At 38.4% G+C, this 27,507-nt stretch overlaps 1 protein-coding gene across 1 annotated transcript; it reads left to right on the top strand.

Moving 5' to 3' along the window:
• The first annotated feature begins 13,196 nt into the window (after window positions 1–13,196).
• On the top strand, window positions 13,197–16,240 carry LOC139134880 (substance-K receptor-like). The gene is made up of 2 exons (XM_070701958.1): window positions 13,197–13,336; window positions 14,523–16,240. The coding sequence occupies exon 2, from the start codon at window positions 14,568–14,570 to the stop codon at window positions 15,618–15,620; it is 1,053 nt and encodes a 350-aa protein (XP_070558059.1). The 5' UTR covers window positions 13,197–13,336; window positions 14,523–14,567; the 3' UTR covers window positions 15,621–16,240.
• The last annotated feature ends 11,267 nt before the right edge of the window (window positions 16,241–27,507 follow it).

The raw sequence follows: 27,507 nt of genomic DNA on the forward strand, positions 1-27,507 counted from the left end.
TTCTCTAACGAATTCCTTCGATGACTGTTATGAATATTTTTAGGTTTTAATAGCGGAACACAAACTCACTTGGGATAGCATGAAAGTGTAGCAAATCTGATGCCTTATTCAGTTGGCGAGTTCAATCATTACGTGTACCCCTGATGTATGCATCTCTTCTTAAACCGTCACCTTCATGTGTAGGAACTATCATTTTTCTTGTTACTCATTTCGATCGGCTGCAGATAAACTCCATGGGAGCGCATCTGATATTGCTTTCATCTCAAAAATTGACCCCGAGTAATTTCCTTCGATCAATTTGTCTTCAATTTATTTATCTATTTCTTGACTGCAGTAATAGTGTTACTCGGAGACTTGCGAACGAAATTAATCAATACTGAACGTAGTGGGGAAGAGTAATAACATACAATTTTAGGGTTTTATTTTCTTAGTGTAGCCGGCGCCATATGCATGTACCTTATTAGGCAGTGTTGCCTCAAACTGTTGTTCATCGTTTGTGATAGTTTTGCCAAGAAAAATAAAAAGTTTGTTTCTCATCCTCGCGCGCGTCAATTCAGACCCGCCGGTCAACCTTTTTTTCTGCTCACGAGAAAAATAAAATACAAAAAAATAAACGCAAAAATAGCGATAGTGCACAACACAGTGCTGTATAAAACAGAACTGTAAACAAAATAACTGACACTAACATTCCATTCAGAACTGTACACACATATGTCACAGTTATATTACGCTGTCAAAACTCCGCATTGCTGCACTAAAAGTCAAACCGCAGAACTGTTGCCATACAAAATAATAAAGCAACACTGCTGTGCATTTATCTCTGCGTGCATTCCTAAGTTGTTTTCATCATATTTCATGTTTTTCCGCGTTCTTGTTGATTGAAGAATAAAAAAAGAATTGAGAGTAAAAAAACCGCGTCACCGCATCATTTTTGAAATATGTCTAGGATGATAACAATTTTTTTAATTTTTCTTGGCCTAAGCTGAGTTGTACAGCGTGCACCTTTAAAATTGGGTGTTGCTTTTTAGACACAGAAGACACAAAATATACAAGCAAATAAGAAAAACTACACGCTGCACAGAAGACGAGATATAAAAACGCTCAAAATGACAGGACACAACTGATTGAAGGAAGGGCGAAGTTGAACAGTTCTCGATGGACGCGTACTTGCGCTGTACAGCGTATCTTAGACAGAATTTATCACAGTCGGGAAGAAGGCATATGACACGGGCAGAGAGTGCAGGTACGGTGTCGAGCAATCAAGTAGCGTGGTACCAACCGAAGCGGTAAATTGCTGCCAGTTCATTCGAGATTTTCGTCACGAAAAACTGGGCGAGGATGACAAACTGTAGATTCGGAGATGTCAAGAAACTAAAACTTGGGTAGTGGCTTTCACTATGAAAAATCACAATAGAAGTGGAAATTCGTGCACGATTCTGAATAGTGTCACTCTCACTAAACGAATCGCCTGACGATGCTTTTAAAAATATCATTATTTCAATTCCAAGGCCTCAGCCCATCGCAAATTGCAAAGCTTATAGTACCAAGAAATAGAAGATTCAATTTTAGAAAGAGTGTCCCTTGCAAGGGCAAATTATGAATTTAATTTCTTAAATTTGACGTCATGGCCGCCTGCGCATTCGATGTCTCATCCGCATTTGCGAGAATATTGAATAGTTCGACTGTTTTTCAAGTGAGCCAAATCTTTGCTATGTCTGGTAACTATGGCGACCGCCGCAATACAGCAGGGGGCAAATCGCTGTGTCAGGGTGAGGTTTGCAGTTGTTGAAAAAAACCCGAGGAGCTAAATCGGAGAGATCGACAAACTATTAAACAAACAAACAAACAAACTAACTAACTAACTAACTAACTAACTAATTAAGTAATTAACTGACTAACTAACCAACCAACCAAACAGGCATGCAGCATGCTTAAGAAAACGGAAGGAAAGACAGTGCAGAGACGCGGACAGACTGAACTAAAATATCAAATGAACAAGGTATATATAAAGAGAAGATAAGTAAGACAGACAGACTGATGGTTGATACATTGACACAGGATTCAGTGATTCATATTTTGTCAATTTGACGTATGCTTTCTAAGAGCATAGTATCGACGCGTTGTAGGTTACTTGGATGTCGACAGTAACATGGAATTTTACTCGTAAACGCCGAAAAACATGCATAACTGTTAAAAATTGAAAGATATTCATCATAATGTAGATGAATAAAAGCACACACATTAAACGATACATGAAGTCATTCACGTCACACCATATGCCTTACCATTACGCCGCCGCTGTTCAAAAAACTCCTGATTTCTCAACTGCTGTTCCGCTTTCTCTACATCTAATTACATTATGCAATGAACTATCCTGCACTATACGCGGCGTGTTCGAGTTTTGCGCGGTATTTGAAATGCCGACACCTGAATTAATGTATTTTTGCAAGAGAGAAATCTCGTAAAGTACTTTCGATTCAATTGGAACAGGCGCTTTGAGCTTTACATACCCTTTCTGCGCGATCTTTTGATCGAGCACTTTAAAATCAACAAATTTCGAATGAAACGGCAGCAATATTTAAATATTAAAAGGGTGGGGATGGAGTTTGCAAATTAAGCTAGTTGCCGATTAATTTCTTTAAGGAACTCAGGAAATATCTCACGATTCGGCAAAATCTAAAGAGTTGTTTGTTCTTTACAATTAGTCTATTTTCGGTTTTTCAAAGCAACCCATTGTCCAGTCGAATCTCCGGCAACATTTTTACGCTGTCGCGTAGCGGTCAGATTGGATTCGCGTCTCTTACAAACGTAACCACGTGGAAAATTCGCAGAAGTGGTGGTAATTGCTTGAGATTGCGTTTGCAACCGAAAGTAGTTCGCCAAAGTGTAATTTCATCTCCGCCTGGAACAACAGGAGGCTTCCTTCGACCCTTGAATAATTGCGACTAGTTTTCGCCATTTTGCATGGCGATATAAGTGCTACATTTCGTAATGTCTCGGCAAGGTGTTATTCATGGACACCACAAAATTTATGTGCGATCCAAGAGCATACACCAGAAACAATTGAGGACGTATAGCACTGCTATTGACAAATGACAAACACTGTCATTATTACCTTCAGCAGAAAAACAAAACTTCAGAACCCTACATTATTTTCGAATTCTGACATAAATATATTCCAGCTGGTAACGGTGTTTCGATTTGTTTTTGAATGTTTATGAATTTGATTGCATGGACATTATACGTACTAATACTATATACGTATCTTACACCATAATTCGGATCATCATTTTGCAATAACTGACGTTGTAGTGCTACTCATTCAGAAACGATGATCAGAATTATATCGATCTATGTTACGTGTATTTTTGCTGGATTCACATGCTTATTTTGAAGCGAGACTGGCTCTTAATACCATTTGTTTGTCATCCTTGCCAACCATAGTCTTTTTCGTCTGTCATGAAAACAAATGACATGGCGTTGTGGTGCTACCTTGGAGGAGCATATTCTTGACAAGGTAAACCTTTCGTTCATCATACCTAATATATTCAATATTAACATTTTTGAGTTAAGTTTAAGGTTCCAAGACAAGAAATTGACCTTTTTAAGCCAACAATTTTCTAGTGGTTAATAAGCTCATAATCCCCGTAAATTATATATTTTTGAAAGCCTAGATATAGGGGAACATTTTGGTCACCATAGTGTCACCATTGTGTACATAACTATCACGTGATAGGTAATTTGCATAACCTTTCAAACATCGGTTTTCCCTATGTTTTGTTACAATGCTTTGAGATATGTGGCTGAAATTTGCGTGAGTGCAAGCTGTCTTCAGGATCTTCCAAAGTGTGTATCAGAATTTGTTTAAACCTTCTTAAACAATTTTTATGCCTGAAAAATGTCCAGAGAGGTGAATTTAACCCTAGTTGATTTCTTTAAAATTGTGCTCAAATAAAAACTAAGCAAGATATAAAAATTCTGAGACATACTTTTGAAGAGCGTTGTGACAGCTTGCATTCCAGCAAGTTTGAGTCAACTATTTTGAGGTATTGAGACAAAACATAGGGAAAACCGATTTTTGAAAGGTTATGCAAATTACCTATCACGTGATAGTTATGTAAACAATGGTGACACTGTGATTACCAAAATCTTCCCCTATATCTAGGCTTTCAGAAAATGTATAATGTACGGGGGTTCTGAGCTTATTAACCACCAGAGAATTGTTAGATTAAAGAGGTCAATTTCTTGTCTTGGAACCTTAAGACATCTACACTTCTGTGAGTTTCAAAGTCCGCAGAACCTGTCACTAATAAATTCATTAAAGGAGTAATACATATGAGTTAACTTACTTTACTTTGACCTCTATTTGATCTGACCTGTGGGCAAGAAACCCTCAAACAACAAATTCACACTCTGCGAGCGGTTCATTTCTTAACAGAACTTACACAACTTTACATTACTTCCTTCCACAGAGAAACCCAGGATAAAGCGCACAAGAATATGTGTATTAGATAAATAAAAAATATAAGGTGTTCAGTACGACCACAAGACGGGTAATTTTAGTCTTCTGTTTCAGTTCCACACCTGTCCATCCTATGCGTAACTGAAAAGTTCAATATAATGTCCACTGTCCATTGCGTTTTAATTGGTCAAGATGCACTACGAGACTGCCCAAAAATACACAGTAATGGTTTGTTTTCATGCCCATGAATATGAATAATATCGTAAACATAGTAATTTTACGGCTAAAACGAAAATTGTGATTTGTACAAATATCATAATCAACCACAAAATTGAATGGAGCATTTGTGGGCCAAGTTTAGACGCTTTTTTCAAACAAATCTCCGGATTTGCAAAATTTTTGCAGCGCGCACTACTCACTGACAGGTTCTGGGGCCCCGTTGTCGTTCGCACGGACTAACGGACTAACGGGCGAGGCTTGTTAATTTTTGCTTTCCTCTCGCCCTTGCCCATAAATAAACGTTAATGGTCAGCGCGTCGTCCGTTATTTCTATATTATTTACTCGAGATTCACGCATTCACGCTATCATCCGACAAGGAAAATTGAAGTTTGTTTCAAACCCTCTCATCTACATAGGTATATTTTGAAATCGAGTCACACTATTTCTTGTTATTGGTATGGCGGCAGTGGGACCCATAAAAATTCAAACGGTGCGGCTTGTTGATACCAACTACAGAACTACAGTCAAAAGTTTGATCCGTGGATATTTAAATTACGCATAATCTTTTTACCTGTTAGACAGAGATTGCATATATATATATATATATATATATATATATATATATATATATATATATATATATATATTATTATATATATATATATACATATATGTGTGTGTGTGCAGAAACAGAGAGACAGACAGAGAGACAGAGAGTATGTCCCATATGTTTTTGTCTTTTGTCTTTCATCAGTTTTAATTGTTTAAGGTGTTTAATGTAAGGTTCCCCTTCATCTTCTTTGCTTGTGATGTTGAACTTGTTAAACTTTTTGAGATTGTGCAATCGGTGTATTTCGTCGGTGATTTCCTATTCAAAAAATATCACATGGACAATTGAAGGTTCTGCCATAAAAAAGCCTTTGTTAAAAGTGACCCTCCCCCAAAATAGGTTTGACAAAAAATGACCCCCTGTAATTATTGAAGGCTCCCTATGGCGAATAAGAACTGAGTTCTGGGAAGGGAAAATGAGACGCATGGACGCCAACCTGCCATTAACCCGACGGTTGCCAACGTTGAGCCATATATGCATAAAAGGAATTCTCTCGTCAGGCTTGGGCCTCGCGAGGACAGGGAACACCTGTATGCCATGTAAAGTGTTCAATACAAAATACACAATTAAATTTACACCTGAATCTATGGGATTGCTACCATTTATCCCAAGCTACTTAAGACTCTGACAATAATGAAACTCCCCCAAGGGCGATTGGTCATCACGATCCAATTGAACGAGCCTTTCGGTTACCGCGGACTAGGCTTATAATCCAAATAAGTGTACCCTCCTTTGTCACCTACTTCACCGAACGTATCACCGATATATTGTCTTCTCAATTATCTCGAATCTCCTCCTCTCAGACCATCAAAAGCTGAATCTTTGTTAATCACGACGTATCAACATAATAAGCTGTACATCCATGAAACGACGTGTTCGTTGCACTTGAGCTTTAAACAAACAAGGACATTGCCTCCGATGTTTGTTAGCGAAAACAGAGGAAGCAATCAAGTAGTTTGTTTACAATTACCTTGAGCGAGCATGCGCGTGAATTCCAACAATTTCTATGACCATGTTGTACTATATTTCGATTTCAACGGTGCCATCTCCTCTGAAGACGTGACAAGCAAACGCATGTCAAGCCATTCCCTCAGTGACAGCGGTAAACTGAAAAAAAGCCTCTGTTAGAATCTGAACCTTGCAAATAATTTAAAAACATGGCATTTTGCCTCCAATTTGAAAAGTTATTTATTAATACATGATACATACACTTTTCTTGTGGAAGACATTCTTCAGTATTTATACTGATGCGCTTGAAGGAAACAAGACTTTATGCTAAGCATACTTAGATATGAATAAAAATTCATAGGTCATACATGGTCAAATTTTGTATGACTGAAACAAAATTTATCAAAAAAGAAAAGTTTGAAATTGAATTACCATTGTTAGTTTCACGAAAAAGAGGCTGTATAGCCGCATTGATACTCCCAATTTACTTTCCAAAATGGGGCCTAGAAATCTGACCAATGACGAGAGACCGCGCGATGTAGCAACTTTTATCTGGAAATCTGTCTCTTTGTATATCTTCCCTCCTAGTATGAAATCGTAACTTTTAAGAGTCTGTCGAAGATGATCCGATTTTGTGTGTGTGTGTGTGTGTGTGTGTGTGTGTGTGTGTGTGTGTGTGTGTGGTGTGTTCACAAAGGGCATAAGGCTACTGCCTTATCGACAGACCGTTTAAGCATTCGTTGCTGCAAACACTAGTCGAGTCAACTTCGGCAACCGTCAGTGCCAGTGATGTAACATCATCTTTTTCAATTAAACTAATGTTGCACATCCGTTTACCTTACCGGTCCACTAAGTTTCATGCATGACAAATTAAAAGTATAATTGTAACATCTTTACGGATATTGAATCCTAAAAATAGAACTTCACCGTCCTCACAATTGGCAGCTACGACACCAATGAAATCGGTTACTTTCTACACGTTCGATTTGTTTTTTACTAATAGTCGTGACTGATTGTTCTCTTGTATATATTCGGCATTTTTATATGACGATCTACCCTGTTTTCTTGGCGGGGAAGTCAGAGAAGACGTATAAAAACATATGACAATTTCATACGTTTGCCATCTGGCACTCTTCTTTGCCTATACAGCGCCAGCTGCACTCCGATATCAATACCATATTTCTATTTTATCTGATAAAATTCTGTGAATTATCTCTTTTGATTGATGTGGATCTGCAGCATACATTATAGTCTTGTCCCTGTGTGGCTCAAAAATGTAATTTGCATACTGATATCAGACATTACCATCGAAGAGTGGACGAAGATGCATGACTGTTTCCCTGTGTCATAGTGTGATGGACACATCAGTTAAGCCCACCCTTCCGGAGAGTGGTGTCTCAATTCAGTGACTGGAAGCCCAGAAGGCGTGTAGCATTTCTCTGCACTCTGGGACACTTGTATATTATCTTCCGATAAAGTAATTTTCCCAAATCCGTAGATGCAGTCCATAGCATTTATTAGATGATAAAAGGAACATAAATCAATGCAATTGCAATTACTTTGTCACTGTCCATGAAATAACTATTAAGGTTTACCCGCATGTGTAGCATGCACACAAGAAGGGACTCTGATACAAAATTTACGTTCCTCTGGGTGCAATAACAATAACGTTCTGCATCAACAACTCAACTTTAGACCTCGTTTTCTTAATTGGTTTGCAACAAATGATAACGGTTCAAAGGTTGTAACCTTTGGTCAGTGGCATCTGTACACATGATTCATAGCAGTCTGTAAAATCGCAATGATGTTCGCTGGACATGTCGTTAAAGTTAAGCCCAGGGTATTTCGGCGTGTAATGATTTATAGCTTTTATCTCTTCACCTTTGGACAGTGATCTCTAAGAATGGGTTTCCATTGGCGAGTGAACTTCAATTTCACATTTTTGTGGCATTGTCCCATTTGACACTACCTATCCGATGTGATCAATTCCATTCCCTTAATCATGCATCCTCTCTTTGCGTTCAACTGACTGTAAATCTAATCACCGAGAAAAACTTTATCAGAATAAGGATCGTCTTCGGAGAGAGAGGCTGATGGCCTTTTCTTTACACGATGATTGGCAGTCGTAGTCTGAGACAACTGGACATGTTTTTCTTAGTCTAATTATCGTAACAACTTGAAGGAATTCGAAGCGTTTGCGCTCATGTCAGATAACGAAAACTCTGATAAAACGAGATAGAAAAGGAACATAAAGATATCGTGACAAGGAATATAATAATGTTATTCCGAGATATCAAACGAGGAGTGTTGATCTTGTGTATTTCTGCCCTTACATGTTTAATTTCTTTAAAGATCTACATCAAGACATAATGCAGCTCCACTTTCTGTATATCTCTCTGTCTGTCCATCTGCCTATCTATCTGTCTGTCTCTGTCTGTCTGTCTCTATCTCTCTCTGTCTGTCTCTGTTTCTCTGCCTCCGTCCGTCTGTCTGTCTGTCTGTCTGTCTCTGTCTCTGTCTCTCTCCTCTCTCTGTCTCTCTCTCTCTCTCTCTCTCTCTCTCTCTGTCTCTCTCCTCTCTCTCTCTCTCTCTCTCTCTCTCTTTCTCTCTCTTAGTGTGTCTCTAACAAGACTGAACATTAGACTTCGTTCGTTCATTTGGCGTTATCATGTCAGTATAGAAGTTTACACGAAGATTGACCAAACATACTCATTAGTGGCACTTGCCTGCCTCTCTCTGTTTTCAGAGTTTCATACTTTATCATTAATTATTTGATAAATCAGTAGGTAGCCGCCTTTGACGATCCTTGGAGGCGAGTAGGCCGTGTCCTGCATATCCTACAAGGGCTGTACGGGCTCCACAAGAAAAAAAAACACCCTTGAACTCACAACTTCTTTCAGGCTGAACGTGAATAAATCTTGATTTAGTACTTAGCCTTTGTGTAACATGATACAGTTGTGTCCATATCATACTATGATGAACCCATGGATGTTGGAAAAAAAAATAACTCGGCCTTCAGCTGGATTCTTATCTAAAGAATGTCATAAATGATGTCAATAAATAAAATGACAGTGTGGCATTTAGATCCTTGCCGAGGGGAGCAACGATTGAATGAATATTGAATGAGCAATTGATAACATTGAGATTGATGTTTATTCCATAAAACAGTTTACCAAAGTTAAAGGGCAAAGTGTCATCATAAGGCAGTTCGTTGTGTACAATAAGCGATGTTATTGTTGACTAAAGAGTTTTGGTCCTAACTAACATTCAACTCTCAACAATTCACATTCGACATAGCATTCACTGTACATGTATAGGCTGTGTCGACAAGTTGAAGGCTGTGCATTTCAACATGATTTTAGCAGTAGACATAAACTTCATTTTTACGTATCCGACAACAATTAAAATTCTGGAAATATATTGAGGTTTGAATAACTATGAAGTGAAGTGATTCATCAGGGAGACAGAGCAGTGTGTATAATCTACAATATAAAAATGGATTGGCTTGAAAAACAGATGGAGCAAACGTCTTAAGATGAAAAGATGAATAACATACGATGCTCAATCCCTTGAAATGAAGCGAGAATAGCGCTCAGTTTGAATAAGATACAGTAAAACACGTCATTTTAGCTGGCATCCTTATTTTAGCTACTTAAGCTGAGCCTGTGCCAATTTGCTATTTAAGATACTGCAAATTTAAACTATTCTCTATATTGACAATGGTTAAGATGTCTTTTTAGCTAAATTAAAAACAATTGCAATGAAAACCTGAAACACGCGAAAAATGCAGTATAAAGTGTTTTACTGTTACTATACTTTTTTGCGTTGATTTGCATGTCTCGTCTCGTCTGTTTAGAGGTACCTGGGGATCTTCAGTGTATTGACTACACGAGACGTTCAGAGTTCGTTGGTACTACATAGACTTTATTTCTCGGTAGGCAAGCTTGACATTTGCCACAGCCTCCCATGGTCTAAAGGGATAGGTTATACTCGTTGATCGTTCTGTCCTCCTGCCCTGCAATGTCCGTACTGCTTTAGAATGGGATTTTAAACGTTATCTTTAGGGCGTGGCTCTGACCATAGAATAGAAATGAATTAAAGATAAAATAATACACCCAAGTAATAAACATCAATACAGCTCTCGATCTTCAAGTTAAATGTACAAATAATTATTCAAAACGTCACGTTGCAAACCCTTCATGTAAAAATTCTCAGGTTCCTGATTCCTGATTCTTGATACAATTCAAATAAATTCTTGTTTTCGTCAAAACTTCAATAAACATCCTCGTAAAACATAATTAGCATCTGTGTGCATTTGTCTCAAACATGGTTAGTATTCATATCGATTTATGTACTTGAGATCTTGTTGTTTTAATTAATAATTTTACCGGTGTCGACGACCGCTAGGCGCATTGACCTCTGTGCGTATCATTACAGAAGATAAATAGACTATAAGTGCACACTAACCATGCAAACCAACAATGGTATCTTAGACACATATCAATGCAAAGAAATACATTGTCGGTATTAATTTAGCTTGGTGGGGTCAGTTAGAAATATTATAACAGGCAAAGTTTTAGAGCACATTAAAGGCGCTCTGCAATATCCCTGGTTCTCGCTTAAGTAAATGTGTGAAGTGCTCATTAACACTTTCAATTGTTTGTTCCCAACTCAATATCAACTAGATAAATTTCCTGTTTCATAAATCTTATAATGAAGTTGGACCTTTGGATGGGAGTTTAATCAAGTCTTGGCAGTTTCATCCTATATGTAAATTGCGCAACGATATAATAAAATATAAGTTACATGTTACTTCTCTGTAGTTTTGGACAGAGTATGAAATATACTATAATCTGATTAAAATCTGCTGTGTTGGGCCTTATTCAAGGATTCGACGCCGTCATGGGATTTTTGACATACACGAAATATCGGTTATCATCGACTGGGAATATTCCAAAGTCGGCTATTCAGCGCGGTACATATCCGCCAACGTGCGCTGATTAATATCCATGTTTAGTCAGGCAAAAATTGAAGGGCATCATTCAATCGGACAAAGTATAAACATATAATCTATGATTCTAGTTTGATTTAGAGTGTAAAAAACATTTTCCCCCACTTATGTATGCCCCGCTCATTGGTTCTAGTACAGCTTTGTTACTGATTTAGTACAGAAAATTGGCCGCTTCGAACGCTCTGATTTTCTCAAACACGACTGAACTCACTCCTGGCAGTTAAAGGACACCAGGTTGCGGCGGCATTCGATAAAATTATTGCCTACCTGATCCGCTACACCAACGAATGATGGAAATGAATTGCTGCATTATGCCTTACCCTCTAAGCTTTTGCAGTTTGTGTGGGTTTCAACCATATTTTATAATACTTATAAAGGTAGCAAACTTAGCATTCAATCACCGAAGACTAGCTGATAAATACATTTCAGGCAAGCCTAAGTCGCCTTTTAACCACTATTCATTACATGAGCAGTAGCGTTTTGGAATGAAAGAGATATCACTCACTGAACGTGTCATGACCACGTCATGAGGAGACGCTTTCAATCGTTACCAACTGCAACTTACTTTTTACCGAAGTCATCAGGAGATTACACCATGACACATTTTTCTTTTTACTTTCGATTGAAAATTCGTTGTATCTTGCAGGAAATCAGAGGTCACGACAAATTACAAAAATGCCCAGAGGCGTTACTCTTTAGCCGTTGAATTTCATGGAACCAGGGTGTCGTGCGCACATCCTAATAATCATTTGGCCTCGGTTTCGTCCGGTCTGTGTCGCGGTTACGGGCAACATCATTTAACTGTTGTCAATTCTTATATTGTATGGAAAAGGAAAATTTCACCTGTTTAGGGAGGTGGGGCACATTGCCATGAACATTTTCATCGTCTGTATTTTCTGGCGAGGACAGAAACCCCGACGCTGTTAACCCGGCGCACGACAAGCTCAGTAACCTTTCGTTACCGTCACCAATAAAACATCCTTCAATAAAATGAAACCACGACGCTTCAATGGCAGATGTTACGTTTCTTTGAGATCTCGGCTGAAACTGAAATCACGGCAGAGACTGATTGCATTCAATGTTGCATGCTCGCAACGACCATGAATCATATTAGTGTGTTTAATAAAACCATGTAAAGAGCTGTTAAATTGAGAGATTAGAACAACCCGAGGCTCGGCAGAGTTTAATTCGGCAAAGAGCCGTTGCGTGAGAGTGAATATTGTTTCAAATGTCAGACGCATCTGATGTAATTGCGGGTGAACCTATCTTGCCCAACTGTACGTGCGTTATACCCGGTGGCAAAAAATCAAATAGACCGCAATGGCAACTGTAGTGAATGGGTAAGAATTAGCTCTAGTGCCATGGCAACATATTTTGAAGCGTCTGTTTCCATATCATTAGCCTTCTACATACCAAATCCGCGACAACAGAAATTTAATCTTAATTATCGTACGCTGACAACCAGTCTCTCCAATAGCTCCCAGTGAACTAATGCAATGTTAGCGTAACATCTAATTCCTGCTGTCGTTTTAATACCGTTATAATTGTCCTCTATCGCCGAGACAAAACGGGACAGTTGTTCTCCAGACTGTACACGACCTTTCACATCTTTACATCTTCCTAAATCTATTTCCTAGTTTCGCCGACGATTTGATATGAATCAAACGACTTTCGATACAAGAATCAACGTTCAAACAGAGCCACATATGGCGGAAAGAATCTGTATTCCGTTTGCGTGCTAACACAATGATTTAAACGATATATATCTCCGCCGTGCCTACTTTCATATGCAAATTCTTTGTAAAAAGTGGAAAGGTTGCTCTCAGCAAATACGGCGGCGACGTCATTTTGCCAGGTATCGTGGCATTCACTGCATCGGTCTCGACGAGAAGGTATACTTACTCTGTGTCCGAAGTGTATTCAATAGTTCGTTACAACTGCTCGTCGCCTTCACGGGTCTATCACTAATATCTTACGGGATATTCCATAGCGCAGTGTATTGCTCATCATCAAAATCGTCATAGTTTTTTCTGTATTTGAGGGTCAGCTTTCGCGCCCTGGCATTTCAAACAAAAACACAAACAGGTGAGGTATTTCATTTTTTCCATTATTTTAGACTGTCAAGTATCCAAAAGGATGAGGAAGGACACATTCGTTGGGTTAACTCAGTTTTATTTCCAACTTTAAAAAATGTTTCATTGTCATCATCATCCTATACCCTACCGTCACGTTATCATTCCTGTCACTTCAACTTGTATTAGCATCCACAAATTTCGGGGCAGAACATGCGTATATGGGACTAGGTCGTCACTGTTTTTAACATTTTATCGACATTTTATCGCTCTTCCTGGCTTGCGATAGAAAATAAATTGAATACCTCATTAACATCGTAAAATATACGCAATGGTCTATATAATGCGGTAAAAATTATGCCGAAGAGAATGTTCATAGGTAAGGCAAATACAATATAATTGAAACCGGCGGCAATCTCACCTCCAGTCTTGCCTGCAATCAAACATCACGCCAGGTCCGTCTAGATGTTTTACTGTCCGCGGAGTTGAGCAAAGCTGCCGGGACATAAGTGTTGATGTGACGGTCGTATAGACAAGGGAATCCAGGGTAAGAGATGAACAGCATCGGCTCCGTCATCAGTTCTGCTTCAAATTATTCAATAGATTCGCATAGTGTGTCTACGGGTACATCTTTGTTATTAACATTTAATGGAGATAGTGAGAATAGAGAAAATGCCGAACCTGCTTGGCAAACTTAGCGGAACCTTGCTATGGGCGATATGCTCTGTTTTCGACGTGGCTGCTGAAATATTCAATGAAGCGTACTGAATTTCAGGACAACAATTATGCAGAGTGGCGTTATCAGGTGGTTTCAAATATGAGGTTGGATATTCCTTTTCGCTGCATTTACTTTTATAGCCACACTTAAATGTACCTCCTCGGGCAAGGCGAAGAACAATTTCGATTACATGAGCAGCTCAGCCGTCGAGAAAATGGCTTGTCTTTCGCATTTTTTTTAATCCTAGGAATGTTGCTAGCCCAGGTTGATCGCATTTTTCTCAAAGGTCAGGGTCTTGATATTATTGGTTTGTGACTTCTAGTGTGGTCTCTCCTTACTTGATGCCTTATAAATCCCTATCGTCTAAAGAAAGAGACACAAGGACGTATGGTGTTTCAGGTCAATAGTTAATAGAGTTGAAGTTCAGTCGCGGGTTAATAGCAGGCTTATAAACGCCACTTTTTTCACTTTCTCTTTAAAGGGGTAATCTGCTCTTCAAGTGAAAAGTCACCGTTGCTGAAACAAGATGATCGCCAACACGTCAGACTTCACAAACCAGACGCCAAGTCTTACGAGCCAAGAGAATGGAAGTGATTCTTCTCAACCCGAATTTCTATGTGACGTCCTCAGCGGTACCAGTTACTTCACCGGCGGGCTTATAATATCAGCCTCAGGCTTATTCTTAAATGCAGCTTTCATCTTTGTCTTCTGCCGGGTAAAATACATGAGGACGCTCACGAACGGATATCTTGTGAACTTGGCGGTATCCGACAGCCTCCTCCTCAGTTCAGTGCTTATGTACTTCATATTCAGACTGGCAGAGCTCGGCCCTTTGCGGAGCGCGACTTTCAATTGCTTCTTGACGTACCTGCACGCCATACTGCTCCTCGTGTCAATTTGGATGATCACCATCGTCAGCATTGAGCGCTATTTGTGCATCTGCAATCCGCTAAAAGCGAGGCTTTTTAACACCAGAGGTCGCGTCGCAGCTTTGATCGCGTGCACCTGGATCCTGAGCATGATCTGCTCCTCACCGAAATTGGTCCACTGCGCTATCGCTGACTCCGACTCCGAGCAAGCTCAGCAGTTCGAGATTACGCTCTATATATTCTACGTGCTGATGTTCTTCCTCTCTATTGTCACCGTGGCGTGTATGTACTCCTTTGTGGTCGTGAACTTCAAGAAGTCCGTCAGAAAACTGGGCAAGGAGCGACGGAACACCAGAAAATCGGACGACACCCAAGTATTGGTGACATGCATGATTATATCCATCGTATTTTTCGTCTGCACTTTTCCCTCTGCTTACAAGTACGTGCTCTACCTTTTGTACCGGGCCACAAATGTCAACTACGGTGGCCATTTCACCATTTGCATGTACGGACTGGCACGGTGGCTGCTGCTCATCAATTCGTCCGTCAATCCTCTGATATACACCATCACAAGCGCTAGATGTCGGAAGGCATTCGCCATAGCGTTTTGGTGCCACAGTACGAAGGACAGGCGCACGACCACGTGCACCCTACCACCGTCATCGGCGTACGTCAACAGCATGACTACCAACCTTGGTGCCGATGTTTGAAAACCCTACATTGAACTAGATCAGTTGTAACGGGGTCAGATTTTTGATCAGTTGTAATGTAACCTGACGAAGAATTCAAGTTTGCCGAGTAAATGCGAAGCTAATTCGGAATGAACTTTGAAAGATCGGACAGCTTGTGTAAAACCCTCTATGACCTCATTCTGATCCCAGTAGACTGTCTGTTACGGAAATATGGCAACTTGGACGCAAAAAAAACCGACTCGAGAGAATTATTCCGTGTGACGCGATTGAATAATCACAGTCGCCCTCCGCACCACGTCTGGAAAGCACGTTCGTTATGACGGTCAGAATGGCGTATTTCGCACAGCACGAACTGATAATATATCTTGATGATGGTGACGGTAGTACTGTGGATATATGGGTATGACGTGGTGAGATACATCGAAAGATCTATCCATGAAGTTCTCACAATTCAAAGTTAAGAAGTATTAGCAAAATGTGTACAATATACCTTCAGTCATAAAGAAAAACGTGGCGCATTCAGTTTCTTCAAGAACTGCATATGTGTAGCCAAACTGTCGTAGTTTACTGTTTGAGATGCGTGCCTTAAAACTCACAGAATAATTTTCAATTCATTGGAGGAAAAGTGACGCAAAACCTCGGGTATAATATATATTATACATGTGGATATATATATATATATATATATATATATTATATATATATATATATATATATATATATATATATATATATATATATATATATATATATATATATTATATCGTTTTTATCCTAATGTAGGAATGCAAATGTATATTGCGGATTAACGAGTCAAATTTATTCGCCACTAGCTTCATTCTGTATTGATACCACCATATGCAGTCGGAAAACAATTATCTGTGCAAATACGTGTACTTGATAAGCAAAAGACTATATAACAACGTGTCCATTGGATTCGAGCTAATGTCTCTGCGTAAATATCACTATTCTAAAACTAGAAAGTGTACACGCGGTTATGTTGTCATAATCTGCTGTCGTCAAAAGATCAATGAACCAGATGGTGTCTAATACAGATAATGTTCAACGATTCGAGTATTTCAAGTGTTTGTGAGAGGCGCACATTTGGCCAGTTTTTCGACAATAAGAGCAGAATGTATTTTATCTCGTGATAAAATAACTATATTATAACTATAGCTACTATTCTACTGATGTTTAGCACTACGTAAAGTTACCCCAGCCTGTCTCCCTTGTGAAGATTTCAATTGACTTAGATGCATGTATCGTCAGTTTTCCTCAAAGAACACTGACAGTTTATATACTGTAAGGTATTATGCGATCTCTCATGGTGTAGGGTCATCGGGTTATTCAACGTCAATTTAGATATTGGTTAATTACCTGATTCTAATTAATCTTAAAAACCGAGAATGACATGTTTGAAATAATATTCTGCCTTATCTACTTATCTGAGCAGCGCCAAATCATAAGTATGGCGTGAGACAATTTGATCTGGGCCAAGTGACTTTGTCTTTACAGTGATTATTACACATGTACACATGTATGTTAAGACGTCATTTATCCCCTGTGAAAGAAAGTGACCCGTACTTTTTTCAAACTCTCTGTTATATGTACCAGGTGAAATTCGTGTGCGTTACCATGGCGAGCTTTTAACGACATGATGCGTTGACACTCATGCGCATTGTGTATTGGCTGGTAACAATGTCATTCCACTTCGCACTCTCTTCTTTTTTTTGAGACGTACTCAAGAGCTCCGGATATTGAAAATCGCTGTGTTTCAAGTGTTTCTCCAAAGGCAGCAACTTCTGTTTTCTTACAAATTGATGGGAAAGTATTTGATTGGATACACAGCCCGGTGGGCAGCAATGTAACGGTAGGCAAAAACCTCACACACGCTAGAGCATTGTTACTGTTATCCAATTAGCACACCTATATGTTTTACCAGTGCAATTCAAGTAAAACCCGTCGTCAAATTTTTGAAGGTATAAATTATAACTTAAATTAGTATTAATATATAAATATATATATATATAGATTAAACCTTCTCAACACCCTGCAAAAAATTCCGATGACCACAAATCAGACGCCCTCGGCTGTGTTTTACGTCAGACGCGTTCGATTAAGCAATGCCGCACTACTGAAATGAAGGTTTTTGATCTCGCGATCTTGCACCGTGGACATATCCGAAAGTCGTGGTTAAAGTTGTCATAAGAATCAAAGGAATTCTTTTTCTGCACGTAAAACAATTTGTTCAATCGATCGTCAGTCGGTATACGCTGGGTTTTAACTTCTGGCACTGTGCCCTCCACGGTAGTATACGTGGCAAAAAGCGTGTGCGATTCAGCGAGACAATTAGGGTTACGGCATCTGGCTCATCCACGCACAAAGTCAGCCGTCACTCTGTTGACTTTTGCAAGGAAAGTAAATATGTCGTGAAAACATGTTCGAGCCAAACATGTCAGTGACAAGCTAAATACAAAAGCAACAAGCTGAGCCTGGTGGATGATTTTATGCCACGCACTGTCCTTTGATGCTACGTGCTCAGATGTGAGAAATTCAATCTTTAGTGGAAATTAAACATCCTTACGGGGATCGACTGCAAGCAACTTCATAAAAGCTGGCATCCCCATGAGCAGACTGACAAGCATTTTATTTTCCGAGATATATAACTCTACTGCACATGTTGTACTTTTAGTAGTTGCGATTTAGTGTTCCAATAAAAAACAGAAAACTCATTTATCTGGTCGTATTGTGTTTTTATGCGTCATCGATTCACAGTTTGAAACGCATCGTATGATGGATTTTAGAAACGACTCAGTGCCTTTTTCGTCCATTGTCAGTTTCAGATAAAGAGTCTTCCAATTCAACACTTTTGGAATTTCTTGCTTTCAAGGAAAAAATGGCATAGGAAGGTGTTGTTCCATCATGACCCGATGTACATTTCTCTTTCTGATATCGTCCACATTGAATGCCAGAGGGAAAATTCATTGCTGAAATTACTACACGAAACAGTGAGAAAGTAGGAGCGGGCTCCACGGTGTCCGGATGTTTGCCAATCAATCACGTGGATAAATTGCTAATGACACGTATAAATTTTATATTTTTCATGACCTGTGGTCAATTACATATTAGAATGGTAGTGAAATCGGCACGCCGGTTATACATTAATTCGACGCCATCGGAGAAATTCATCCCCAGGAATCTATTACACATGTACCTGCCTCCGCTCTTGTGTTTTGAATGGGCCATTTTCACTAGTGCAGCGGCTCCAGATTTAAAAAGATTTCGTGTTGCTTAGAGGACATTTTGCCATGCCATATGATTAATTTGCATCTACGTATAGCTTCAGATGCAAAAAAAATATCCCTGATTTCAGTTTAATATTTAGATGCACCACTATAAAGCAAGTAATGGGTGATTTCACTCGGTTGGAAGCCTCCTGGTACGCTGAAAGTCAGAACTGAAAGTCTCGCGAGATCCCATTACGACCTGAAAATCATCCGCTCTTGAATATTACTATCGGCAATGCGTTAGCGTGGATTTTATGTGGGTGTGCGATTTCAGCTGCCTGTATGACACACGCACTCGAAAAGAAATATGCGAAGAAAGGCAAACGAATTTATTCATTCGTTACCTTGGAAACGATACATCTTCACATGGTTAATCTAAAATGGCTGCACATTCGATCTGAAATGGCTTTGCTTTTAGCTATTAAGATGCAACATGAAGCTTAATCGAGGTAGATTTATTTGATATTATTCGATTCTCAGATGTTATTGGGAAGGCATTCCACTTTCATAATATGCATAATTCACCTGAAGAAGTTACCATCAAACAGGTACGAGTACAATTTGTGGTAGAAAATGTCGTGCTTAAAAAATCTTGGTGAGATATAGGGGTCTTCTTAATTATCAATTTCTTTCTAATCATTACAAATATTTGACAAAATACAGGTCTACTATACTAACTTGATTTTAACAGTTATCAAAAGACGTTGACCATATATACGATGTGAATTTCGGGACAACCTTTGTGATATATTGCAATTTCTCTTTTTGAAATTGGTTCACAGGCATGGGGAGCTATTTACAATTATGTGCACATTTCGCCGCTATACATAGCCTAAGGCTACACTTGAGATTCTTGATGAATCTTGAAGTAAGTCCGGTTGTACCGTAGACGGAAAAAACGACATCACATACATGTGTTACTATTTGCTTTTGTCTTTTTGAAGGTTTAACTCACTATGTAATTATATGAAATTTGCATGCGATATAACTGTACCATTCACCGAGAACCTTGAGGTTCATAACAATTATTACAGCGATCCTCTCGAGTTTGTTAAAATGGCAGAACCTTCAATGTGACTTTAAGCACCAACCAGTGTTAGCCCAAAAGAATAACATGGGCAAATTTACTGATGGTGCGTGTTGCCCACGGCTCATATGGTTGTTTCATGACAAGTGGCATTTTCTGCAGTATTTCTGGATGCAGAGCGAAAATATTGATATTAAATATTGCATGAGTAGCTCTATAGTAAATGTAATCCTTCAAGATAGATGACAAATTCAAGTTCTTAGGCAGCAATCGGCAACACTTGAAGTTGCTTCCACAGCCATTAGTGACGTAGGTGTCGCCAAAAAGGAGAAGAAATTTGCATCAACTTGATTTGCTTTTATTTGCCGTCTCTTTGAGCATAATGCAAATTAATCCATAATCTGTAGGACAAGATCCACAACTGGGTAAATTCGTAAACTAACAAAAAATGCGAGCTGCGTTAAATACTGTTTTATGTGCTTTAGACAGCGCATGGCATCAGAATGTGTGCCAACATGATTTTTCTGTTGACAGACATAGTAAGACAGGGCAATATGTCTAAAATGTTTAAAGGGCAAGCAATGTTAACTTTTGTTAATTTTTCTCCATTTTGCTTTGAATGTGAACCGTAGTTCCTTGTTCTACTCTACCCAAAGCATCTATATATACACAGCTTGTCAACTCAGCATGTACATTGTGTAAACTACTTTTTCATTGTTGAAAGGTGATATCTGGTACGGACTAGAATTCAAATGTAAATAATAATAATGTACTTTACACATATTTATACTAAGTTAGCAAGCTATATAATGGGGTTTCAACATAAGTTTCGGAGTAGCATAAGAAGTTGCAATTATTATGCAAAATGTAAAAATGATTACCAATCACACTTGTACAAAGCTTTAATGAGGCAACTTACGTGAACACGATAGTTCGCACACAAAAGAGAGAAAGAAAGTCAGTTGAACAAAGTCATCTGCAGATCACTGAAAGGCGTGAAACTCTGAGTTTTGACTACATTTTGATCATTCTTTACTCGCTCTTATTTTACATGATATATATATATATATATATATATATATATATATATATATATATATATATATATATATAATATGAAAGTTCATTGCAAGTATTGCTTGCAGAGTGCTCGATGGTACGAATCCAGAGCAAAATAGTGTAGTGTTAACGGGAACACTACACTACATATATATATATAATATATATATATATATATATATATATATATATATATATATATATATATATATATATATATATATATATATATATATATAGTAATTCAGTTAAACAAATTTAAATTTTTAACTTGAAGTGTACAAGAAGTATTTATTAAATTCTATTATCTCATAAATGACAAGGCCTTCTCCGTCTTAAGAATAATAATACATAAAAGTTTGCCATCGGCTTCTGAGACAAGTGTGAAAGAAGATTATATTTTGGGTTATAAACGATGATTATGTTAAAAGTCAATCTTTACCTACAAGCACTGCGATACATTTCACACTCTTTAAAGAGCCAATGTGACCACTTAATCTAAACTGAAAAACGATGTCATTATCACTCCAACCATTTGAGCTGAAGGGAACGGTGTTTCTATAGCCAATCTTAAACAAGCATATTCATGTACGTGTCACCTAACAGAATGTTTCTGTATTTGCTATATACAAAAACGTGCAGATTACATGAAAGCAGAGACATTTGTATTGGACACACTCGAACTAATTCAGTCCTCAATTTCGTCGGGGTTGACCAAACATTATACTAGATTAAAATGATATCAGGAAAGCTACTGAAGTATAAGTGCATCAGTCACAATACATTTTATGTATGCCCCTATACCAAACAAGAGGTCCCATGTATATCCCCCCATGTGAATAAATTATTTTCAGGTAATGCTCCCAATGCGGGGATAACCTTTCTTTGCCTTGCTGAAACGATAAAGCTTGGTCGGACTCGTATGTCTCCACAATATCTTTAAATAAAAAATTTCAATATGAGCTAATTAGTATAAAATTTGCTCATTAAAATCTGTTTTACGGGCGACACTTTCAAATCGAAGCAATCGCTCTCCTTCAAGTACGTATCTTTTAGGCCAGCCATCATTAGCATGTCTTCCTACGTTCGAAAATTATGATGCATGAGCGCTTAAATGGGTTCCAGACGACATCATTTGAAAACCCTTGTATTTTTCCCTCGACACGTATTGTAGCTGGTCGAATTCTCTTGCAAATCACGGAAACATCAAAATTCGAGTACACGACAGAGAGTAAAAGAAGCCGGGAGAATGATAAAAGATGATACGATTTTCACACTGTGATTAAGGGCTAATGAGCTAACTCCAAGCTTTGACTGAATTCGTTTTAGCATTACATATGCCATAAATCGGCTGGATAACAAGATATATTCGTAATTAACCCCGAAGCGGCTTCTTGATCTCCATACAACGTGCTGCATCGGTCGAAGACAGCTGAATAAACTTGTCTACGTCACCAAAGGTACGGGTCCTGGTTACACGAGACGTTTCATCAACCCGCATAGGGATAAGCTTTCATACATGTTCAGGATACGACTCTAATTTGTGTCAATAGCACCATCCTACCCCATGACCGTGAATGCAATTAAGCTTCTAATGTGTCAAAAAATCACACATGAACTACCAGAAGCAAAACTTTTTTTATGGCAGGCGATAAAACAGAATATCACGTTGATGCCTTTCAGTGCCGCTTATCGATAACTCACATGAACGTTATTTTTGCAGCTGACCAATAATATATTTCCCTGATTCATCGCTTGGAAAACGACGCTAAGCGGAGAGAAAACATTGAACGTTGTATTTTGAAATTGCATATGATATTTGACAGATATACAGATTGTTTTTACTTAAAGGCCCTGAACTGAAACGTGACATATACTGCTCTCTGACAAATATTTCCATTCTGTCAAAATTATTCTTCAAATTTATTTATATTCATGAACGTAGTACAACAGTATGTGCTGTATGTTAGCAGGATAACTAAAGTACCGAGTACCTGCGGCCCTGAACTGTAACTGCCCAAGCCAATGTGTTGGAAGATTTCAGTACTGTATCTTTCGCATTGCTGCATTTTTTATTTATCCGTGCAACTTTAGTAATACAGTTCGAGTCAAGCACATGCTGAGGACGTCAAGCAACATATACGCCCTCAATGCGAAATGTCGACGAGCGTACACCAGCGAATGAGAAAACGTGACTGACTTTGAATAATATAGTCTGACAGGTGTTACATTGAGACGGTTCCACGGCCCGGGAAGTCTCGTATACGCCAAATGTACACCATCCTTTTGTATTCAGTGACTTCCCTTGTGACTCTAGTGACTTTTATCAAATGTAATCTGATTATAATTCAACAGTGGCTGGTTCACCAACGATGATTCTTATAGGACGAGCTTTCCTTCATGTTCAGAAGAGTTCCACTGTAAATAAGTGGAGATTAAAATCCTTCATCATTCAACTCAGCTACAATACAGCTTTCTATATATGTAGGCTATATGAGCAAAACTTAGATTGCCCCTCTTTTGATAAAGCTGTGACTAGAGAGTGTCATGCGTAGTGAATAAATAGTTTAATTTAAGAAAAACAAAAGGCAGGGCGAGCAAGTTTGATTCACACCATGATTTCTCTACCACACAGTGGATTCTCACTGGACTTAAGTTTACCCTCCCTCATAGTACTGTACACAAAATAGCAACATATTAAAGCTAGGTTGAGAATGGCGTTAGGCTCTGATGTCATTTAAACATTTATGTATTGACGTACGACTCTTGCTTTTGCACGTCTTCTTTGAACGAAGGCTACATAGCATTAAGTGCTACCCAAAGAAGGCCGTATCAAGAGCAAGCCCGCACAACGTTTCAGTCGAAGTGTTGCAAATTATGTGTCTGCAAGGAAAAGGGTCAACTTAAAAGGTTAGCCCAAAGAATTATTGTCATTAAACGAAACCTTTCATCAAAATTGTGAGTCAGCTCAAGAGCAGTCCTTATCTGCTACGTACTTCAGTCTTAAATAGAGGAAGCAATAGTCAGCGCTTGTAACATTTATGCGTACTCGATTTGCGTGACCCATTCGCCATAAGGCTTCATTTTGAAAGACTGTTTACATCAAGAGTATTTCACAAAAGCCATGGAGCCACGACACACTGTACATGAGCACTGCACGTTTGTAAGTATAATGATAACGGTCACTTTGATTTACTGACGACAGGTCAGCGTTATATGCCCACAAGAAAAGAAGTCCCTGTCCTGCAATCTATTATGGCTTTCTTTAGCAAGAAGCAGACTTAAATAGGCCATTGATGGGTCATTTTGGCGACAAAACGCAATTAAATCCAATACCTTATGCTAAAATAACCACGCAAACAGTAATTTATCAGGCTCTTCGCGCCTCGGCTAGCACTATATTCGTCGATTCGATTAAAGGTGCCAGCATTCTACGACTGACAAGTCCATGCATGCCCGCTATCGACATTCGTCCTATGTGATTGCAGCATATGATCAGTTGTAAATGTACATGTAAAGTCATTATAAAGGGATGTAAACTGTGAGAAAATGTTGGCGTTTTAAACTTAGATTTTACATTTCAAATTAAGAAAAATAAGTAGGACCACTCGAAAAATTATGATGATAAAATTATAATGATGTCATAAACTTGAGTAATTTTAGTCAATGGTGTACCCTTGCCAGGTTGACCTATTCAGCAACTAAAGTAGAAATTCATGCGATATCACATTTTCTCACTACTTTAATAGCAGACTTCAAAAGGGCCTAGTCTAAAGACGTTAACTTCTGCAGCAACTTCAGACAAGATGATATCCTAGATTGAACGAGTGCTTTATTTCACTAGATGCTTCCCAGTATATACAATAAAAAATGAAAAGAAAACGTGTCTTACTGAAGTTGTACAAAGTCAATAAAAGAAAGAACATTGCAGTATTGTACAATCTGGTGAGGACCATGAAAATAGTAGAATAGGACTAGTCGAGTTCATGGCCCCTTAGTATATACTAATGCAGGATGAGAACATACACAGTTTTAATGCAGATTAAGTAAATGATGTTTCAATGCGGACTTGAAAACTTGTCTACTTGACAATTGTTTGAGATAACCAGGCAGAGAATTCCAGTGTTTCACAGCTGCATACCTAATATTATGTTGTGACATTGTCAGATTTGAACTTTGGATACGAAAATTTTCAACTTGTGTTAAACTTGTTGAAAACGAGTGCTTTTGAATCTCAAAATAGTGTTCAACTGTATGAGAAAGGTTGTTATTTTTCAAGTCATAGACAAGCATGGTACAAGTACAATATTTTCTGAAACATTTCTGTTTCAGTTGATGACAAGGTTTTTAAGCTAGAAAATATCAGTGCAAAGCTACTTTATAAAGCTCTTATTCAAAATAAGACTGCAATACCAACATCAGAGTGAACACACGAAAAACTTCATCCAAACAGCGCCTTTTCATGGGAAGAAATATGGAACCTTCCCTTTGAAATAACTACAGAGGAAAAACTCAGATGTTTTCAATTCAAAATTTTACATATGATCATCGTCTGTCTGAGTCTTTTAAAGAAATGGAGAGTTGTTGATGATGACACGTGTGTACATTGCGGTGATATTGAGACTTTAGAGCACATGATCTGTTCATGTCCTGCCGTCAAGCTTTTTTGGGAAGATTTTCGTAAATTTTGGCAACACGCGTCAGGAGAACAGCTGTCTTTAAATGATTATAGTGTTATCTTTGGTATTAAGCCCGTAAAGAAATATGTTGCTTTAAATCACGAAATTCTGATCGCTAAACATCACCTATATTCAGGGCATGTACTCTGAAAATTTAAAATAAATGCATCATGAACTTTGAGAAAAAAATAAGCGAAGCAACGCAAAAATCAACTTTCTGTTTTTGAAGCCAGATGGGGAATTTTGAACCTTGAAACACTTGCTGAATGAGTAACAACATTTTTGTCACCCCTTTCGCCAGTGTTTTTCTTGTTTTTGTGTTTTGCTTTTGTAGTTTTTCTCCTGTCCTTGTGACCTTCTTTGCCTTTTGTCAGTTCTTTTCATAGTTAATAAATTAAGTTTAAAAAAGAGGTATCTAAGCTTAGAATTGTCGTCAACAAGCACAGGTTCAGTACCAAACCCTCTAAAGCCTGTACTGCCGTTGTCAGGCTAGCCTCAAGCTTAAGGCAAAGGTACTACCAACTATCTGAGACATCTCAGCTTCCATTTACTAAGACAATTAAAAAACAAACATGATGTCTAGCTCCTGAAGTCATAATTCACAAACCTTGCAATGGCGTTCATTTAAAAACATTCTGGTCCTTTTTAAGTACACGCATCTAAACATCAAAACATTTCATCGTGACCGGGACAACTGACGCGGAACAAAATCCAGAACGAGTCAGTTTAGATTCGCGTTCAACCGTTGGCAGGATGCCTAGACTGACGTTGATTTTATTAGTTGCTGCATAACGGTACAGAAGTTCCACTGTTACTACAGTTCGGCGAAACGCTCAAGGGAAATCAATTTTTCCCAATTCAGTATCACAGAACTGACAACAGCCACTTTCAATGATTATATGAAATGAGCCATTACCGCCACTTAGATAAAGGTGGACATTTTAGAGCCAGTAAACAACTCAAAATGACATGATTGCTCAATATAGAAGATACCGGCAGTCATATCGGGAATGACGTTGTATCGTCTGTAACATGTCGTTACTCGCTACAAACCAAGTATTTCAGTCAGAACCTATACCTCAACACTCATGTTGAAGTATTCAATCAAGTACCTCTATATTTCTATTTTCGGCCTTCGTAAGAATAAAGATTTGAAAAAGCTTTCACGTCAGAGACGTAGAGTAAACCTTTCACTTGGAAGTCATTGCACTGAAAAAGAAAGAGAATAAAACGAGTTGATTACACAGGTAAATTTTTATGGATGGGGCTTGTGGGATGACCGTAATAGATTATTCACAGTCTGTGGCTTAAAAGAATATGTCGATGTGAAATATTATCCAACAATACTCAGCTGTGAATCATTAATATTCTCTTAGGCGCCCTCTACCTTATTCGTATTTAGCACAAGTTAAGTTGAATGCAGAGTACTTACAAGGATAAGTCGACTAGAAACAGGCCTTTGAACGATGTTTGCATGCTGACAAGCATTCACCTAAAGACGTCGTGAGGGGTTATGCTGCCATAATCGAATCTTAAAATGCCACAAATCATTATAAGTTTTATCAGACTTCGTGCTCAGTTTTTAATACGAAGTCTCACTAATACAGACAAGATAACTTACCTATGGATCGAGTCTTATGCTACACTTCATTGTCAGGAGTGTGATCTACCAGAAGCTTACACGTTTTGTTCACGCCAGTTTCTCAAAACCGTGCGTGGAATAATGTAGATATATTCACGAAAATACGATTCGAATATGCCGTGTTATGGATAATTACTGTCTCGCTCATTATTAGTTACCGTTACAAAGCTTGACATAACATGTCGCCACCAAAGCAAATATTATTTATCAA

This window comes from Ptychodera flava, chromosome 6 (genome assembly GCF_041260155.1).
Source record: "Ptychodera flava strain L36383 chromosome 6, AS_Pfla_20210202, whole genome shotgun sequence".
NCBI lineage: Eukaryota > Metazoa > Hemichordata > Enteropneusta > Ptychoderidae > Ptychodera > Ptychodera flava.